Raw genomic sequence first — 19,661 nt, forward strand, 5'->3', positions numbered from 1 at the left:
TTTAGAATGTTCCAAAACGTCGAAAAATCATATTCCTAAAAAATGTCTGTCTGTCTGTATGTATGTGTGTACGCAATATATTGTATAATCTCTAACTTCCGCAATTTTTGAGATATCGGGTTAAATTTTTTTTACATGGATAGAGTATCATTCAAGGATGGTTGGTATTGAATTTGGCGAAAAGGTTTATTTTTTATAAAATTTTTAATTTTTTTGAGAAATATCTGTATACATTGTAACTTTCGCAAATTTTGAGATATAAGGTTAAATTTTTTTAGATGAATAAAGTATTATTAAAGGATGGTTGCTACTGAATTTGGTGAGTATCGGTGAAAGGGTTTATTTTTTATAAAACTTTGAATATTTTGAGAAATGTCTGTACACGCTGTAACTTTCGGAAAATTTGAGATATCGGATACAATTTTTTTACATGAATAATCTATAACGATTATATAAAAATAAAAAAGTGTACAAATTAGAAAATAGTATATTGCTTCTTTATCTTTTTATTTCGTTCACAAAGCTTCCTCTATGAGGAAACAAAAATTGAAAAAACCGCATGCTTAAAGCAGCTTAAGCTTTGTAAAATAAAATGATGAGGAAGCAATGTGCAAGTTTTTAATTTGTACAACTCTACTTGTTTTCCAATTTCGCGCCTTTTATTGTATAATATATTCTAGAAACGATAAGCCAAAAATGTAATAAATTATATTTAATTAATAACATTGTGAGAAATTTTGTGATACGTAAAGACTAATATATTGCTACGAAAAACACTTATGTTTTCTTTTGGATAAAAACTTGTTGGAGATATTTCTAATATATATTTTTCTCATTCTTGAGCGAATCACATTGTAATAAAGATTACAATGGAAGGTTGACTCTCAATAGCGTTGTGGCAAATGTCTGACTGGCCTTAATTTCCCAGTTGGCGATGTTTGAATTGGTAAACGCTTATATTTATGGAATCCTAGATACCCTTGATCGTTACTATCGAGGAATCAAGAGATACTCTCATTTGTATACGTTGCCGGAAAAGGACAGGAGGGTACAACAAACATGGAAATCATAAGATTGGACGAGAGAATGTCCCCCTCGTCGCGTTCGCCTCGAATAAAATTCCTCCGCTGTCACCGGGCGAGTTTCTCGTGATTCGTCGATTTTTCTTGGTGACACGACGCCGGTCGTATTGCGCGGGAACAAATATTTGACGTGATTTTTCTTCCAGCCCTCTGCCCTTTCGTTCGACCCCTCGTTGAATCTTCTTCTCCTCGGACCCTATCCCCGACGAATTTCCTCTTCTCGTTACCTCATTTTCCGCAAGTCCGGTCCCTGTCCTGTTTTCGCAACCAGCGGAACATTTCTCTTTACCCCCCCCCCCCTCTCTCTCTGTTGCTGTTACTTATTACCTTCCTTTCATTCCTTATCACCTTCTAACGTGTATCGATTCTTTACGGTTGTTGTATCGTGTCTCTTTTTCCATGACATCGTCATCCCGCATTTGTTTCTGCTTTATATCTGAATCTTTTCACATTATTTGCATTGAAATTTGCTGTCATAAAATTACGTTAGAGCATAAAATTTGTAGCATAAAATTTTTATAGCTCACACGATTGATTTATTAAGATTATACATGTGATTATTCATTCTATCCATGTCGCACTTTCTCTTTTCATATTCTTTTGCTTTTACATCGGGTTTCCCCGAGTTTTCGACAATCGCATTTGAACGAAATAGCCATCGATCTGTCTAGTTCGTCTCTCCCTTTCGCAGCTGCTAACACCGAAAAATGCGACGAGGCGAGATGCACCTGTAGCACTATCTACAAATTCGACATTCCCGCCGTCGCTTTTATATCGCGCTTTTTCACGCTTATCGCATTGTCCCACGTCTCATCCGTTTTTCGCGCGATTCATTGCATCCGGGCGTTTCGCTGACACTTTTGATGTTTGGTGAAAAAAAGAAAAAAAAAAATAACGCCACCGTCGGCGAAACTCTACGAGGGGAGAGAGCAACGCTCGTACTTGCATTACGAAATTACTTGGTTACGGAATTACAGGATGAGGGCACATATGTGCTGGTAATATTCGCGTAATTGCCGTAAAATGCAAAGTTACTGTAGCCAACTTATTATTTTACTATATACAGTATATTATATTAAAAAAACATAAGTTTTTTTTTTTCCCGAAACTGCCACATTCGAATAAAAGTGTAATAACTCAATGTCACTTATTTTATTATGCATTACTTTATATTTCGTGATAAATTGAATGGAAAGCTTATACAAATTGCCATTTTTTTCAGTACTCTTATTTGATATATCCTACTCGTGATATAAGAAAGACGAGTAGCGTATTTTTTGAACATGCAAATTCTCACGCGTGACTTCGACGTTCCCTTGTCGTTCTCGCGGAACGAGAGGCAATCTCGGTGGAATCGAACACCGGTTCCACCCGCGACATTTTTCCTCCAGAGGATCATTACCGAGCGTCGTCGTGGGACGCGGCGCGAATTTCGATTCCAAACGTTCGCGAACGACAATCGCGCGACACATGCGGCTCTCCTCCAGTAGAAAATTTGATGTACTAACCATTTCGGGGAGAGGAAAGAATATATATATATATAGGGTGACTCTCGCATATGGCGCACGATAAAAACGCGATGCTCGCGGTGTCCCATCTCGCACGCCTCTGCGAGAGGATAATGCTAGGGCGAAACGAGATGGCCCATCTAATGTGTCGTAGAAAGGGATAAAGGGGGTGAAAGTGTCGGTGGGGTTGCTGAGGTTACTGCAACGCCGATTGCGATACCGCGTGTTCTAGCACGGAGACATTTCGTCGGTATCGCATACGAAGTACGTGAGAATTAAACAAAGATAGGTTAGGTTAGGTTTTATAGAAGTTGAGTTGAAATCGGTTTAATCGGTCTCTTAATATTGAATTATTCTGCAGAAACACGTTTCGTTTTTCGAATCTTATGATGATCTATATTCTATATTTTTATATAAATGAATCTAAATAAATATAAGTTCTAATAGCTATCTAAATTTCTATCTATCGAATTTTATGATTTACATAATTAGATAATCTCAAAATTTTATCTGTATTGATAAAGAAAATACGCACTAAAATAATATATAAATATTTGATATTCTATGAAAATGACGTGTGATATTGTGTCCAATTATTTTACCATATCAATTTAATTTTTTTTCCCAATCAATTTAATTGTTGTATAAATTATTCGACATTAACATCTTTTTCTATATAAAAAATAAATTCCGTAGAGGGAAAGTAGTGTAAAGAGAAATTCTAAAAAAACAACGTGATTACATGAAAGGAAATAAATTCTTATAAAAAGCGTCAGAGTGTAGGAAATTACTCACTAATCTATAATTTGTCTCAATGACCGTCGCGACATTGGGCGCCTAAACAATCGATCGCACCGTTGATGATAACATACAGGGATGGCTATACGAAAGAAAAAAAATGGTATCGATACTTTATTTTTATTTACATATTGTCAGAGCGATGTATCATGACCGGTATAAATAATTAGGCACAAAAATTAAAAATAAAGTTATAATTAAACCCCATTTATATTTATCTATTATCTCCAATTTATTTATCGTAAGATTGATTTCAAGATTGATTATATCATTCAATTATATTGAATTAAATTATTGTAAAAAGAAAGAGAATCGATCACGTACATATCAACCGAAAATCTAGCTTTAGAAAGGTATTTAATTATTTATAACTATTTTGTAAAGAAATGAAACACTCTTCTGGTATCTTTGACCATCCCTACGAGACATCGTACCCAATGACGCGCCACCCTCGCATCGTTTAACGTGCGATGCATCCGTCGTGTGACACGGTCTTCTAGTTCTTATTAGTCATAGTCGCGGCGAAGGGAGGACGAGCTGTGGCCGTAACACAGGCAACGGCAGGTCGGGGGAGCCCTTCGCTTATACACATACACGTGCGCGTGCATACATATACACATTCGTACCTATATACGCGCGCGAGCGAGCTCTAGCTTACGGGGGGGCTCGTAACGAGGGGCGCGCCCTTACGACTGCACCCCCGATATCGCCGACGCTAGTGTTTCGTCCGACGCTTACCCGTTCGCCTCGCGACCGTGTTTTGGAAACGAAAAAAAAAAAAAAAAAGAAGAAACAAAAATATACACCAGAAGCGCTAACGAATCTCGCGTCAGCCACGCTCGAAAGTGCATATTATTTACGTGTATCTCTCATCAGTATGTCGTTTGTAGATTTGCACGAGATTCTAAATCTTGTCGATTTAAAAGATCTGCGTTCAAGGATTTATATATGCTTACCTATAAATTTGAAGACGTCTACGTCATCATATATGTACGTCCCCAATCATTGTAGTTTACACCGTAAATCTGCGTATATATTTGTGAATCTGTTTTTTTACGCAACCACGAATTCGATAAATGCACGCGTGTACACACGCGATCTATAATAGACGACGGTGACAAATTTATACGTCTGCAATCCGCACATGTCCATAAATCTACGCATCTACTATTCACGCGCCTATAAATTCGCATACGTCATAGCACGATTCGCATACGTCATAGGGCGATTCTCTCTAATGCTGTGACTATAACGGGGGAACTGGATCCTCGATGCGCGTCAAGTGGACCATTGACGATCTATATCGCTAGACGACAATAATAATATCAGTTTGGCATGAAACTGGCGCTGTGACGCACCGGCAATCGTTGGGTGGATGCCGTCGCGGGGGTTGTAACCCTTGTATCATGGCGCGCGTCACCCTCGCGTCGCTCGCGCTCATCTCGCTTAAACTTGGATCGGACGGTTTGAGGTATCGGAAGGAAGACCCAGTTGTGCGTGGAGAGGATGCGTCGCTTCTCACAAGGACCCTACTACACCGTCGGCGAGCAGCTGCGATGGCGGATGACGAACGTGCAACACTCCCGCATCGGATTTGCGAACGTGAGGTAAATCTTCCGTCCAATGGCGTAGCTCATGCAAAAGAGCACGGTATCTTTTATTTTTTGTATTTCTATCAACATTAGATGCAACGTCAGTTTTCTATCTCTATCTTTACGATGGATATAAATTTAAAGCCAACAATTTGCAATTTGACTCTACAATGGCTGTCTACTACCTGGAAAAACATGGAAAACCTGGAATTTTCAGGGATTTCTTTTGTACTTGGAAAAATCAGGGAATTTTCATGAAATTTTATTGGGATTCAGGGAATTTGTTTAAAAAATCTTCTATTTGATAATTTTGCTCTTATACTGTAAACAGTCAGTAAACCAAGTAAATTATGTGTTTAAAATATATTATAACTATATATTTATGTGTTTGTTTATATATCTTAATAAAACATTGAATATGCTGTACATATTCGTTACTGTAATTTTCAACATAAAAAAAATGAAATTTTTATATGCAAGTGAAGAATGCTTATCTTACGAAAGTTATTTAATTTTTTTCAGTACATTTACAAATGTAGCACTTGAAATTTAAGAAGCTGTCTGTTTTTCCTTCGTATGAATGGAAAACATTAAAAAACGCATGTAATAAAAGAATCTTATATTAAAAAGTTGCACCAAACAATCATTAAAACATTTTCTCTATCTAGAATTTTGAACAAAAATACCTGGAATATCAGGGAATTTTTAGGGAATTTTTTTACAATAGATTTGAGTATTGGGATTATTTGGCTGAATAAATAATCAGATGACAGGGTGTCTATTCAAATCTATTGTAAAAAAATTCCCTACAAATTCCCTGACATTCCAGATATTTTTGTTCAAAATTCTAGATAAAGAAAATATTTTAAAGAATTTTTGGTATATATATATATTGTATATATATATATATATATATATATATGACGTCCGACACTATATATATATATATATATATATAGTGTCGGACGTCAATCGCATCACCGGTCGTGTGGAGATAAAGCAGATGAAATCGAGAAGAAAAGTTCTTTACCATTTTTTTTCTATAACACTTAATAAAAGAGTTATTATTGAGTAAAGTCTGACCAATCAGCGCCGATCTTTAGTCGGTCACACGTTGGTGAGCGGTGTGCCTGGTAGCTGAGCCGCTGCATACTTCAGAGCGGGCGACTCATCGACGTGCCCCCGGCTAAAGGTCGGCGCTGATTAGCCGAACATTACTGAATAATAACTCTTTTATTAAGTGTTATAGAAAAAAAATGGTAAAGGATTTTTTTTCTCGATTTCATCTGCTCTATCTGCACACGGTGATGCGATTGACGCCGGACACCCTGTATATATCATATATACAGGGTGTCCCAAATTTAAATGGCAAAACTTCAGGAGCGTGTAGGAGATTGAAAAGCTAAGACAGAAAGTCCTTTAGAGGTTTGCTCGTTTTTGCTCCATTTTGGAGAAAATCACAAAAAAAGAAACAAAACAAGTTTTTGTTTTTTTACTTATTTATTTACATTTTATTTATGTTATCATCTATTGAATGCAGATATTGTTCAAAATGTTGCCCTCTTGCAGCAATGCAAGCATTACATCTAGCACTGACCTCATGAATTGCAGCTAGACATTGTTCTAGTGATATTTGGTGCATTGCATCTTCGGTTTCTTAATTGCTCTCTTGAATTGATTGGCATCGTAAAAAATAACATCAAGTGTTTACATATGTAACGAACCTTGAAGCAGAAAATTTATTCGGTGCCAATCAACTCAAGAGAGCAACTGACAATGAGAGATTGAATTTTTGCGATTTTTTCTAAAATGGAGCAAAAACGAGCAAACCTCTAAAGGACTTCTTGTCTTAGTTTTTCGGTCCCCTACACGTTCTTGAAGTTTTGCCATTTAAATTGGAGACACCCTGTATATATCAATTATTATATCTTACACATCAGGATTAATAGAGTTCTTTAAAATAAATATTGTTCATATGTACATTATAAGCAAATTAAAAATTTAATAATTAGGCGCACAAAATTAAAAATTTTTATTTACTTGATTGATAAGAATTTTTTACATCGAAAATCGATTAGCAAACTCCATGATGTTTCGCTTAATTTTATAGCGATTACGCTCATGTGAGAAACGCTGACTTTGTTTACCGGCGGATGGTTTTTTTTTGTCCGTTGATGCATTTATATGTCGAACGATCCTAAACGCAGTATACGCGACTTTCGCACGGCATTATTGCGTAGCACGCACATACGACGACGATACGCCGATCGTAAATCGTGGGGAGTTCTAAAGCACTTGATACTAACACGGCCTCGGAATCCCGTAAGATGACGTCCGTCCCGTATTCTCCTCGCGCTTTGCGGTTCTCGTCTCCGGCATCGCCGTCGGTTCCGATTACCGTGCCCTCGTCAAAGGTAACACGCGGTACCCGACCCGCTTTAATTGGCTTCTGTAGAACATCACAGTTGCCAGTCGGAGTCTAATCCGAGAAAATTCGTGTATCTATAAAGATTGCCACGTTAATTATCAATCGGCTTACATTGAAAAAGTACGTGTATTTTACACGTAGATATATACAGGGTGTTCCAAGTCAAGTCAATGAAACTTGAGAGTCTTATAGGAAATTGAATTTGAAACAAAAAAGTTCCTATCGAAATCGATGCATCTATAAATACACATTTACGTATCAATGTATATACATACCTATATTCCTATAATTACAGTGTGTGTGTGTGCGTGTGTGTAAAAGTTAATCGTATATATATATAATAAGCACATAACTGCTAATGAGTTTCTTTCATTATCTCACAAATCGAGTAAAAATGTAAAACGTAATATAATACATTCTCGATAATAATTTAAATCTTTTCTTACCTCGCCGATACGTTCACCGTTTTCTCGCTGGGGACGCAAAGGAGATGCGCTCACTTCGGAATCCCTAAATCAGGATTAAGAACGAGCTATAGCTACCGGTAATCCTCTGCACGGCAAACTAATGTCTCGTTCGCGCGCGTCGTAGATTTTGCGTTCTGTGTCACAGTTGGGAATAATGCGTATTAACTCGTTTACACACAGGCCCTTCGTTACCGGGCACGCTATCGCTTCTCTCGTTTAGGCCTCGGCCTCGTTGCCATTATTTCGATAATCCATCTTAATTTAACCTCGGATGAAGTCAAAACGAGCTATTTATTTATGTCTCTTTGCGCTTAATCCTCTGGATTACCTTGGCAGGATTTAGAGTCGTTCAGCTAACTCTTTACTTCGTCATTTTCGATGACAAAATAAACAATGATTCTTCTCGAATATATTATTTCAAGATTCCATAATTAATCATTATTGAAATTTAAAAAATAGATGCTTATATATAATATTATATATTATATTCATTAAAATAAATTATAATAATTATATCTATTTTATATTAATTAATATTTATATAATATATGTATATAATTATTGAAATATATATATGGACTCGTGAATACAAAAAAAATATATATATATATATATAAAAAATAAAAAAAAATATATAAAAAATTGTAAATGATTTTAAAAATGCATAATTTTTTTTTATCTAATAAAGGAGTTTTAAATATGTATACAAGATTTTTTTCACAAACTTTTGAATAATTCAATACATTTTGGAAACTTGATCGCATATTTTATAAACATCCGGCAGTGTGCCGTCCGAGATACTACATGGGTTCGTAAATATATTATCATTCTAAAACCACGCGAGAGTTCGATAAAATTCGATAAAAATTCCCGATGCTGTCGAAATTGTATGCCGACACGTACGATCACTTTCTTCTCTAACGGACGTCTCTGGGGACACGCTGATCTCGCTGAATCCCCTTGTCTTTCGAGTCCCTGGAGGCGCGAGTCAAGTACTTGGTATTCAGACGATAGACCTCCATCGAAACTTGAGCGACCGCGAGCCGAAACTTCGCGGGGAAAATGTCTTATATTGGACCTACGACTCCGTTAAATCGTAGCGAAAAAGCCGCAGGACCTAACCTATACGAGAGGAACGCAGACGAGAAAAGAGGAGATAAGCAGAGAAAGAGAGAGAGAGAGAGAGAGAGCGTTGCGGAGCACGAAATCGATCGGCGTTGCTTTGTGCGTGCCTTTGTGTGCGAACACGTGTGTGCGTGCAAAAGAGTGGTTTTGTTTCCCCACTAGATAAGTGGAAGCGCCGTTTTTCGAGACGTGTTTCTCCTGCGCGCGTGGACTTTAATAATACGTAGATTTTCTCAGTACGATTTATGTTAACTGTCTCTCGCATGGATAAGACTAGGGTTGGGAAGTAACGCGTTACTTGTAACGCCGTTACCGTTACAGTTACTTGTTGTTGTCTGTAACGGTAACGGTAACGCCGTTACATTTTTTCACTAAGGAGTAACGATTTTAACAGTTACTTTTATCGTTACTTTGTTTTTTATTAATGGCTCTGGAACATAGAACGCGTCAATGCGTTACGTATGATAAGAATGCCATAGCCAATCAATCATCTCCTTATATAAAAGCCTAATTGACTTGTCTCGTTATTCTGTACATAAAAGTATTACGGTAAGATTATCGAAAACTTAATATTTTACGAAATATTTTATTTTTTATATCAAAATATGTCAGATTAAAATACAAAATAACTCAAAAAGCACTTTATGAAAAAATATTTTATTATAGTGTTTTGGAAAGCTGTTGACATAAGCTATAAGAATATACAATAAAAAATAGGGGGTTCCATTTAAGAAATTAAAAGTGTCCTTGACTTGACCTTAACGATGCCATCCAAGGTCAAATCAATGACACCATCTTATCCCCTCAAAACCATACAATTTTTGTTCAAAACATTTTTCTCTAAAACACTTAGTTTTTGAAAGAAAAGGGGTGTACACGTGGTCTAGGACATCCTGTATAGTATCGAATTAATATATTATATTATAAACAAAGTAACGGAAATAACCTAACCTAACGATTCGTTAGTTTTTGAGTAACAGTAACGGTAACGAGTTACTTTTTAAAATCGGTAACGAGTTAGAAAGTAACGGTAACGGTAACGGTAACGAATGACTTTTTATAATCGGTAACGAGTTACTTTTCAGAGAAAGTAACGGTAACGGTTAACGGTAACGAGTTACTTTTATAAAGTTTTCCAACTCTGGATAAGACTTTGCGGTAGTACGAAATAGAGCAAAAGCTATAGCAATAATCAGATATTACTCTTTTTTTTAAATTCTCTCTTGCGAGATATTTAAATTTAAATATTTAGCAAGATATTTGATTTTCAAATTATACTATAATCATTTGTCAATGCTTTGAAGGAACAGTAAGATTATCTTATATTATTTTCGAATCACGAAAGACATCGAATTTGATTATCTATATAATAATATAACCAGCGGAAAATTGAAACCAATAGCAACACGAAATTTAATTCGATTTAATTTAAATTAATTTAATTTGATCGCGATATCTCTGAATTTACGTACCACGATGAAATTTTACGTAGCCATTATATTCGATGAAGGAAGATTTTCCAGCATGCGCGACTTCTCTCGGACGCGACGTTTAGCCGGGTCCGACAAAAACGAGCGAGGAAATTCGTCCATCGTCGAGACGCGCGGTGAACGAGCAAGGTGAATTCCTGGCGATGAGAACACGATTCTCGTCACGATCAAAAAAGACGGGACGCTCTAATGCCGGGGAGAGAAAGTGAGAGAGAGAGAGAGAGAGAGAAGATCCGCTTGGTATTCGAGACGCAAGCTTCGTCGGTATAGTCGAAGGGGTCGTGATTGAATCTACCCGTGGAAGGTGGCCGGCCACGGTCCAAGGAAGGAAAACACCCCGAGCGGCATTTATATCCTACGGGATTCGACCCTCTACGCCAACCCCTACGCGCAAGCTACGACAGGAATAGTTTTATTATAGCAAGCGCGTTGACCATAACGCGCCTGTGGAACCCCCACGGTGTCCCATCTCCCCGTTCCCTCTTTTCCCACCGCGCATCATCGACGACATTCTTTCAGCTATTTCTTATACAATTCCGGCAACGCCAGTATGTTCATCTCATCAGAATGATGGAACGTCAAAAAAATTTTTCTGAAAATAAAAGAAATAAAATTGTAAAAATAAAAGAATGGGTAAAATTTATAAGAGATCTAATAATATAGAATATCTATTATTTGGAAAAACATGGAAAACCTAATGAAATTCTCGGGAATCTTTTTATACCTGAAAAAATATGGAAAACCTGGAATTCTGAGGGATTTTTTTTGTACCTAAAAAAATCAGGGAATTTTTATAGAAGTTTATTGGAATTTAGGGTATTTTTTTTTTAAATCTTCTATTTGATAATTTTGCTCTTGTGTAAACAGTCGGCGAGCCAAGTAAATTATATATTTAAAAATTATAAATATATATATTTATTTGTTTATATACACTGACGGAAATGAAAATCCCAACATCAAGAAGGAGTTATACTGGGTGAATGAAAGATTGTTTGTTTACATAAGTATTTACGTATTTATTATTATTTTTTAATTTTTTATTATGCATGTATATTATATTTATTTATTTATATTTTATTATTATACAAATAAAAAAAATAAAAATAAATAATACAAATTTCAAATAATCGCGGGCTAATAAGAGCCAGAGCGCGGATAGTGGTGCGTTAGTTTCATAGAAAAATAAGTTTTCTATGAAACTGAATATGTGCACAGGGCACAAAATTTACTTGGTGCTATACCAAGATTTTTTTAAAAATAATCTCAATTCGAGATATATAATAACCCCACTTTACCCCCCCTGGATAAATAAAGGCGAGAAAAAATATCGGGGCAAAGTCGCTGAATCGGGAATCGAACCCGAGTCTTTCGCTTGCCGCTCTTACCTCTGAGCTATTCAGACCCCACACCACCGGTACTTCTTATTCGCCTTATAATATCTATTACTAATAACGCCATCTTTCAGCCGGCTTAAACTAACAAATTTTAAGAAATTAGGCTCTCAAGTGACATTACAAATTTCAAATAATTGCGGGCTAATAAGAGCCAGAGCGCGAATAGTGGTGCGTTAGTTTCATAGAAAAATAAGGTAATTATTTACTATAACGGACCCAGCTCCAATCACGTTGACCTTGATATATGTTGTCAAGGACATAATCCTGAGTAACTTTTCCTTATAACTTAATCGGCGGTCGTTGTTTATTAAAAAGTTATTAACAAATAAAGTTTGAAAAATAAAATATTAATTTTTACATAAGTTTGTAATTTCCACGCAAGAAACGAGGTCCATCTGCATCAGAACCCTGATTTAAATGTGAAACAAGGTCTTTACATAATTAATATAATATTAGAAAAAATCAGTATACATAGGAATCAAAAATTTTATTTATTCTACAGTTGCAAATGTACTGTTTTCATCTAAGCGATACAATGTTGCCATTATTTCAAAAAATTTACGTATTCGTTCACAATATTGATATTTACGTTTAAATATAAACTCAGCCAAATAATGTATGTAATGATAATCACGAGTTCCATATTTTGGTATTCCACTCCCCCTATAACCCAAATCAAATTTTAGTTTTAAATCAGAAATAGGTTTGGGTTAGGTTATATCTTCCGGAAGTGGAGTCCCCCCGCAGTGGGGACGGAACCCACTACATCCACGCATACACTTTCCCATTCATACAACAATTCTGGGCTGAACCTCGTTTTGCATTGTAAAGTATATGCATGGATACAGTGGGTTTCGCCCCCCCCCCCTGCGGGAGGGCTCCACTTCCGGAAGATATAACCTAACCCAAACCTATTTCTTATTTAAAACAAAAATTTGGTGTGGATTACGTCGTATAACTTAAACCAAATTTTCGTTTCGAATCCAACTTAAACTTTAAATATCTTAAAAATTATAAGAGACCGCCGATTAAGTTATAAGAAAAAGTTATTCAGGATTAAGTCCTTGACAACATATATCAAGGTCAACGTGATTGGAGCTGGGTCCGTTATAGTAAATAATTACCAAAAATAAGTTTTCTATGAAACTGAATATGTGCACAGGGCACGAAATTTACTTGGTGCTTACCAAGATTTAAAAATAAATAAGTAAATACTTATGTGAATAAACATTCTGTAATTTTCATATATTCATAATATTTCCTATAACTCCTTCTTAGTACTGGAATTTCCATTTCCCTCAGTTTATATTCAATATTTTAACGAAATATTCAATATACAGTACATACTTTTTATTATAATTTTTAATAATAAAAAAATGAAAATTTTATACGTAAGTGAAAAATGTTTATCTTATGAAAGTTATTCAATTTTTTTGTAATAGAATACGAAATTTTATATGTTATTTATTAATTTGTTAAATATATTATATACGTCATTTTTATCAAAAATTTAAGAGAGGGAAACGATGAAAAAAGACACTAATATTCTAACAAATGTATCATCAAGCGATTATGCAGAACAAGAATTAAGTTATTAATATCATATGTGTGATATGTGATTTAAAAAAAACGCGGAGAGTTTGAAGATAACGTGCATTATACCAAGGGTGCAAACCTAAGGCAATTCAACGCTGCAGACACCCTCCGACTGTATTTCCTCCCTTACTCGCATCTGTTTCTTCCCGTCACCGGCATTATTTATTTGTTCCGGCATACGGTGGTGTATCATCCGTAAACGCGTAGGTTGCAATAAGCGTCCGATTATGAGCGGCGAAACGGGCCTTTTACAGGTGGATTAGTTATATCTTTCTTTTAGTCATAATAAATATATGTATATTGTATTATTGTTGTAAAAAGGGCATTCTATAATTATAAAACACAATAATAAAAATGTAACGTAGAATTTTTTTGTTATTCTTTTAATTAATTTTTTCCATATACAATGGAATATTTATAAATAGAGAGAGATAGAGTAGGGAGAGATTTTATATTTAAATAAGAAATTTAGAAAATATACAAAGCTAAAGTAGTTTGTGGATAAAGATAGGAATGTGACAGGATGCTAAATTTTGATGAACAAAAGATTGTCGTGATTTTTACGTTGAAAATAACACGATATCCTTTATTCATATAGTTTTGTTAGAACACCCTATGTATGCTCCTGTGCACAGGCAAACCGCATGCATGAAGCCGTCGAAGCGGTTTGTTGCAGGCGTCGACTAAGCGCGAATCGAGGACGCTACTCTATTCCTTCAAGTCTCATGAGATTTACTTCATTTTTCTTTTCCCGACTTCATAATATAACGTCCCGCGTTTATCTAATCTGTTTTATTTTTTTCCGTCGTAACATCGTTTATTATACACCGTACCGTAAAAATCACGTACATCCATCCAGTTATGCTTTCTTAACGAATTTATATAAAATTTATGATTTATTTTGTCTCAGAAATGATTTCATATTTTTTAATTTAAAAAATTACTTTATATATTTTATACAAATACGGACAAGAAATTAAATCTGCAGTTAATTCCAAGTACATTTTTTATTTTAAACACTTTAATCTTTTTTTCTTTTTTTAAGATATAATCATCAAGATATTTAATGTTGAAAAAGCAGCATATAATAATATACATAACACTCTCTAATGTAATATTCTTTATTAAAATGTAGTATCTTGTCACACCATTTTATTTATTTAGATTTTGCTTAAATGATTAATAAGAGAATTTTCTATTATATGTATAATATGAAAAATTATATCAATAAAATAAAATTTTGCGTTAATATCTTAAATAAATTTGAGTGTATCTATTTATAATTGATGGTTATAATATTATTATTTTATAAATTGCGCGCAGTCTCCTCGACGTTGTAAAATAGAAATAGAGAAAGCGCTCTGCACGTCGATGGCAATATAAACTCTCACTTTAAAAGTTTCCCCTTCGTGAACTGACGTATGGGTCATATGGCGCTCTATATGTAATATATATGTACTATACTTCTCTCGCAGCCCATCGCTCGGTCCTTTTTTTTCCCCGGTAAGAAACTGTCTAGTTTTGAAATACGTTCCACCTTCCAAGATCGTTCGGCTCTCCCCAGCTTACTATCATATTGAATATGGAAACCCATAAGTCGGACGATAATGCAATATGCCGACGTCAGGTCCCAAGGTTTACATGTCGCATCGACTTGGCATAGACCCGCTCGTATGTGAGAATTCTCTATTAAATCTGACTTTATCGCCATTTCTTTTATCGACGCGCTTATCGAAATCCGTCATATATTTGATTTCTAGTTGATGTTACATATCCCTCTTTCCTTTCTTAGATATTCATCTTTTTATATTTGCTAACTAGGATTACAGATTTGTTAATGTTATCATCCTTTTAAGATTATTTTAGTTATACTCTTATTAAAATAATGAAAGAAAGATAGATAGATAGATAGATAGATAGAGAGAGAGAGAGAGAGAATCACATTTTTTAAGAGAATTCTAAAATGAACAAGAAAATATAAAAATATTAGAATATTATATCGATATTTTCTGAAAACCAATTTTAGATGCTTATTAGACGAAATTGTGTAAACATTTGATATTCATTTCAAGAAATGATAAAGAATTGAATAATATATTACTATTGAAATTATTGTAATCATGAATTATATATTTCATCATTATTTTCGGGAATATTAACATCTTTCTAAATACAATATTACGTTCATTATTTATATAAATTGCTTTAAAATGTGGTTTGATTAAATATCTTGGTAATTTTCCGATAATATGGCGTATTTACGATCCTGTCCGCATAAAATGTTATCATTAAATTTATTTACTAATCCCCCCTTTTAATCCATGTTTATAACGCGACACTATCGCTAACAATATTACCGAATGAAGTACCTCACTTTCAACGATCCCTTTCATCCGTTAATGCATTCCGCCACTTCCATCGATGTCGCGTATTCAATCCTGCGTAAATAACGACGCACCGTCTCTTTCCGTTTCTCTCGCTCCTTCGATCGATCGATTGAAACGTGGCGCTCGTAATACTTTGCCGCTCGTATTTTACGCGTTCCGTAAGCAGCTGCCTTTCAATGCCCAGAAGGGAGACGAGGAAAGGACCGAGAGAATACGATCGAAATGAACGAACGTGTGTCGTAGGAGTAAAGGGTGGCGCGGAAGGAATCATTGTTTAACGCCATCGACATTTGTAGAGTTTTACGCCGATGTTTTCTTTCCCGCTTTGGTCAAATAAAAAGGAGAGCCAAATTTATCCCGGATGTGTGTCCTGATGCGAGTGATCGTAAAAAGCCCCTCCTGCCTTGACAAATCGATATACACGATCGGTATCGTGCGATGTTCCAATTAAACGAGAACAGCTCGTAGACAGGAAACGAATATGGCGTAGGAAAACAGATCAACGACTCTTATTAGATGAATGTAAGAGCCACGTCAGCGCCTTTCGATTTTAGCTCTCTTCTCTCCGCTTTCTCCCTCGATCATTCAATTCTGTACCTCGTTTAACTTACGTCCCGAGAAATTCGGTCATAATGACTGTTTGCGCGTCAAACAGCCGTGTGTGCTCGTTTAGGAGATTCGAGGATTAACAATGTTGAGAATGGCGAGAGAAACGTGTCAGTCTAATTTATTATGCGCCAACACATTACGAGAATTGTGATCTTTGCTCATTTAGCAAATAATTTTTATCTCATAAAAAAATGTTACGCTCAATTAAAGAGCTGAATGTTAAAGAAAAATCTACAAAACTCTAAAAGGCACTCTGTACGTATCTGTAAAGATGTTCATAAATGCGTAATATTTATTATATTTTACAACTTTTCTACATTAACAGACAATTCTATTATAAAATATGCTGTCCTCGAACGACAAGGAGATCGTGTAATCGCGCTCTCTGTGTAGAAAGTAGAAATACACAACTACATGACTTACGATATAGTATAGTATAGCCCCGGGCTACAGATTCCATCTCGCATCTGGCTTCCGGAAGCATCGACGAGCGCGCAAGGCCTGTCATACTTGGATAAAGATATTAGCGATAACAATGAGGCGAACACTCCCGCGACATACTTTATACGTCCATAAAATTGAAACACCCGTCAAACTTTATTGTACTTATATTCTACTTAATGAAGCGTAATCCGCTATTAATTCCATTTCATGAGAAAATTTCCATTTCCTATTAAAATAAAGGCCCATTTCTTGGCGAGCAACGATAAGCGATCGTGTAATTCCGCTTCCTCCAGAAGACAAGTGGCTTTTAAACCCGCCTCAGGGGACGCAGATCTCATCGCGCTAAATCGTGAATCCCGGAATCTCTAACTAACGTATACGCGAATGAAGACATTAGTAACGTACCGTGGCTTACCGATCCGCTCGCGAACTCTCCGATACATCCGACGTATCCGGGATAGCGTAAGCTCCCTAATTCGTCGTCGGGCTTATCTACGGTCAGGGTCTCGCTTGAGGCAGTTGACAGTCGCGATAACGTTTCGGATGAAAATTTCTGTATGTAACGCCAGAGGCGGAACGCGCCGCGGTCTGATTTAAGGGCTCGCTACCCTCCCTCCCCACGTCCACCACAGGCGCGTTACGCTCGCCCGCGGGGATGGAAACGCGCCCCAACGTGGGCGTTATGCCACCGGTAGATAGTCGGCCGCGATAAGCTAAATGCTCGAGCCCCTATATTACGGTCCTCGCGACCGGGCCCTCAAGCTGTAAACCGAACCACATCGCTTCTCTCCTCTCTCTCTCTCTCTCTTTCTCTCTCCTTCCCTCCCCCCCCCCCGTCTCTCTCTTCCCGTATAGTTGCGGCGAGACAGATCGTTCGCAGAGACCATGCACACATTGGCTCCGCGCTTTACGCGCTACTTACGCGAGATTGTTCCCCCCATGATCCGCGATAGCGAGCAGCCACTTGCCACGAAACGTTTATGTTTAGTCGCACTTGCATTCGGTTGCGAACCGCTCCCGATGAATATGCTATGTGTTGTATACAATGATAATCATAATACAGGGTGTCCTAGACCACCCGTACATCACTTTTTTTTCAAAAACTAAGCATTTTAGAGAAAAACGTTCTCAACAAAAATTGTATGATGATATTTTGAGGGGAACATAAGATGGTGTGATTGGTTTGACCTCGGATGGCATCGTTAAGGTAGTCAGGCAAGTCAAGGACACCTTTAATTTCTTAAATGGAATTCCTTATTTTTTATTACATATTCTTACAGCTTATAAACACTATAATAAAGTATTTTTTCATTAAGTGCTTTTTGAGTTATTTTGCATTTTAATCTGACATATTTTGATATAAAAAATGAAATATTTCGTAAAATATTCAGTTTTCGATAATCTTACCGTAATACTTTTATGTACAGAATAACGAGACAAATCAATTGGTATAAAAAAATAATTGTTTTTAAGAAAATTATTTACAATGTATTTTTTTAAATAATTATTTGTTTTTTTTGGCACTAATCGATTTGTCTCATTATTCTGTACATAAAAGTATTACGGTAAGATTATCGAAAACTGAATATTTTACGAAATATTTAATTTTTTATATCAAAATATGTCAGATTAAAATATAAAATAACTCAAAAAGTACTTAATGAAAAAATACTTTATTATAGTGTTTTGGAAAGCTCTCGAAATAAGCTACAAAAATATGTAATGAAAAATAGGGGGTTCCATTTAAGAAATTAAAGGTCTCTTTGACTTGAGCTTAACGATGCCATCCAAGGTCAAACCAATGACACCATCTTATGTTCCCTTCAAAACCATACAATTTTTGTTGAAAACGTTTTTTTCTCAAATTCTTAGTTTTTGAAAAAAAGGGGGTGTACGGGAGGTCTAGGATACCCTGTATATTGATAAAAAGGGAATGATTCTTTAAAAACAATTAATCACTATATAGCGAAATTAATAAATATACATGGAATATTAGATAGATTTTAGCAATATCAGTATCAGTATATTGTAAATATATTGTAAATATTAAAAATCTACATATATAAAAATACAATATCACCCAGTGTATAAGAAATAATCGGATAATATAAAATCGATAAGTCAGATTTTTATATGATTGTGAAAAACCGTAGTAGATGCAATAGAAACATAACGCAAGGATATCTTTTTATATTTTATTTATATTTTTTATCTATACCGAAAATAAATCGAGTTTAACGAGATATCGAGCAGCTTTTGCTCGATTTTCGCACCGAGGAAGAGAGAGAGAGAGAGAGAGAGAGAGAAAACGAAAGAGCTTAATACCGTGATTCGAATGAGAAAGCTCTTGAGAATTTACGGCATATATCCTGCGCGCGTATAAAGCCCAGCCACGACGGCCTTGGCTCAATTTCCGCCCTGGTCGCGCCCTAAATTTCAGATAACGCCGCAACTTGTCCCCCGCGTATCCTGTTTGCGGAGCGAATCCGCCTGCGATTTCTTGGATCCGCATGGTTCCTCGAGGAAAAAGTTTTACCTCCGGCGACGACGGGTACCGAAATTTAATTGCTTAACCGAATCAGCGTCCCCTACGGTTTGGGCCTCGTGTCGCCATCGAAGAGCATTCACGCGATAAGATTTAAAGCGCTTTAACCGAACCGCCGTCTCTCTGACTTCCTTCGGGCTTTTTGGTGAAAATTCTATTTGGCAAACTAAGTACAAGCTTGAATGGGGAGCGCAGC

At 36.0% G+C, this 19,661-nt stretch overlaps 1 protein-coding gene across 3 annotated transcripts in view; it reads left to right on the forward strand.

The window, feature by feature from the left end:
• Positions 1-19,661, forward strand: part of LOC138942038 (prickle planar cell polarity protein 3) — a 161,299-nt gene that overhangs the window by 93,861 nt on the left and 47,777 nt on the right. Inside the window, exon 1 of one of the 3 annotated variants that reach the window (XM_070312068.1) lies at positions 4,166-4,995. The exons of the other annotated variants lie outside the window; for them this stretch is intronic. Coding sequence (XP_070168169.1) covers positions 4,895-4,995 — 101 coding nt within the window. The 5' untranslated portion in view covers positions 4,166-4,894. Of the gene's footprint in view, positions 1-4,165; positions 4,996-19,661 lie in introns of those variants that run through there. 3 annotated transcript variants of the gene reach the window in all.

This window comes from Polyergus mexicanus, unplaced genomic scaffold (genome assembly GCF_030449975.1).
Source record: "Polyergus mexicanus isolate NDT 795.1 unplaced genomic scaffold, iyPolMexi1.0 SCAF_21, whole genome shotgun sequence".
Classification (NCBI taxonomy): Eukaryota; Metazoa; Arthropoda; class Insecta; order Hymenoptera; family Formicidae; genus Polyergus; species Polyergus mexicanus.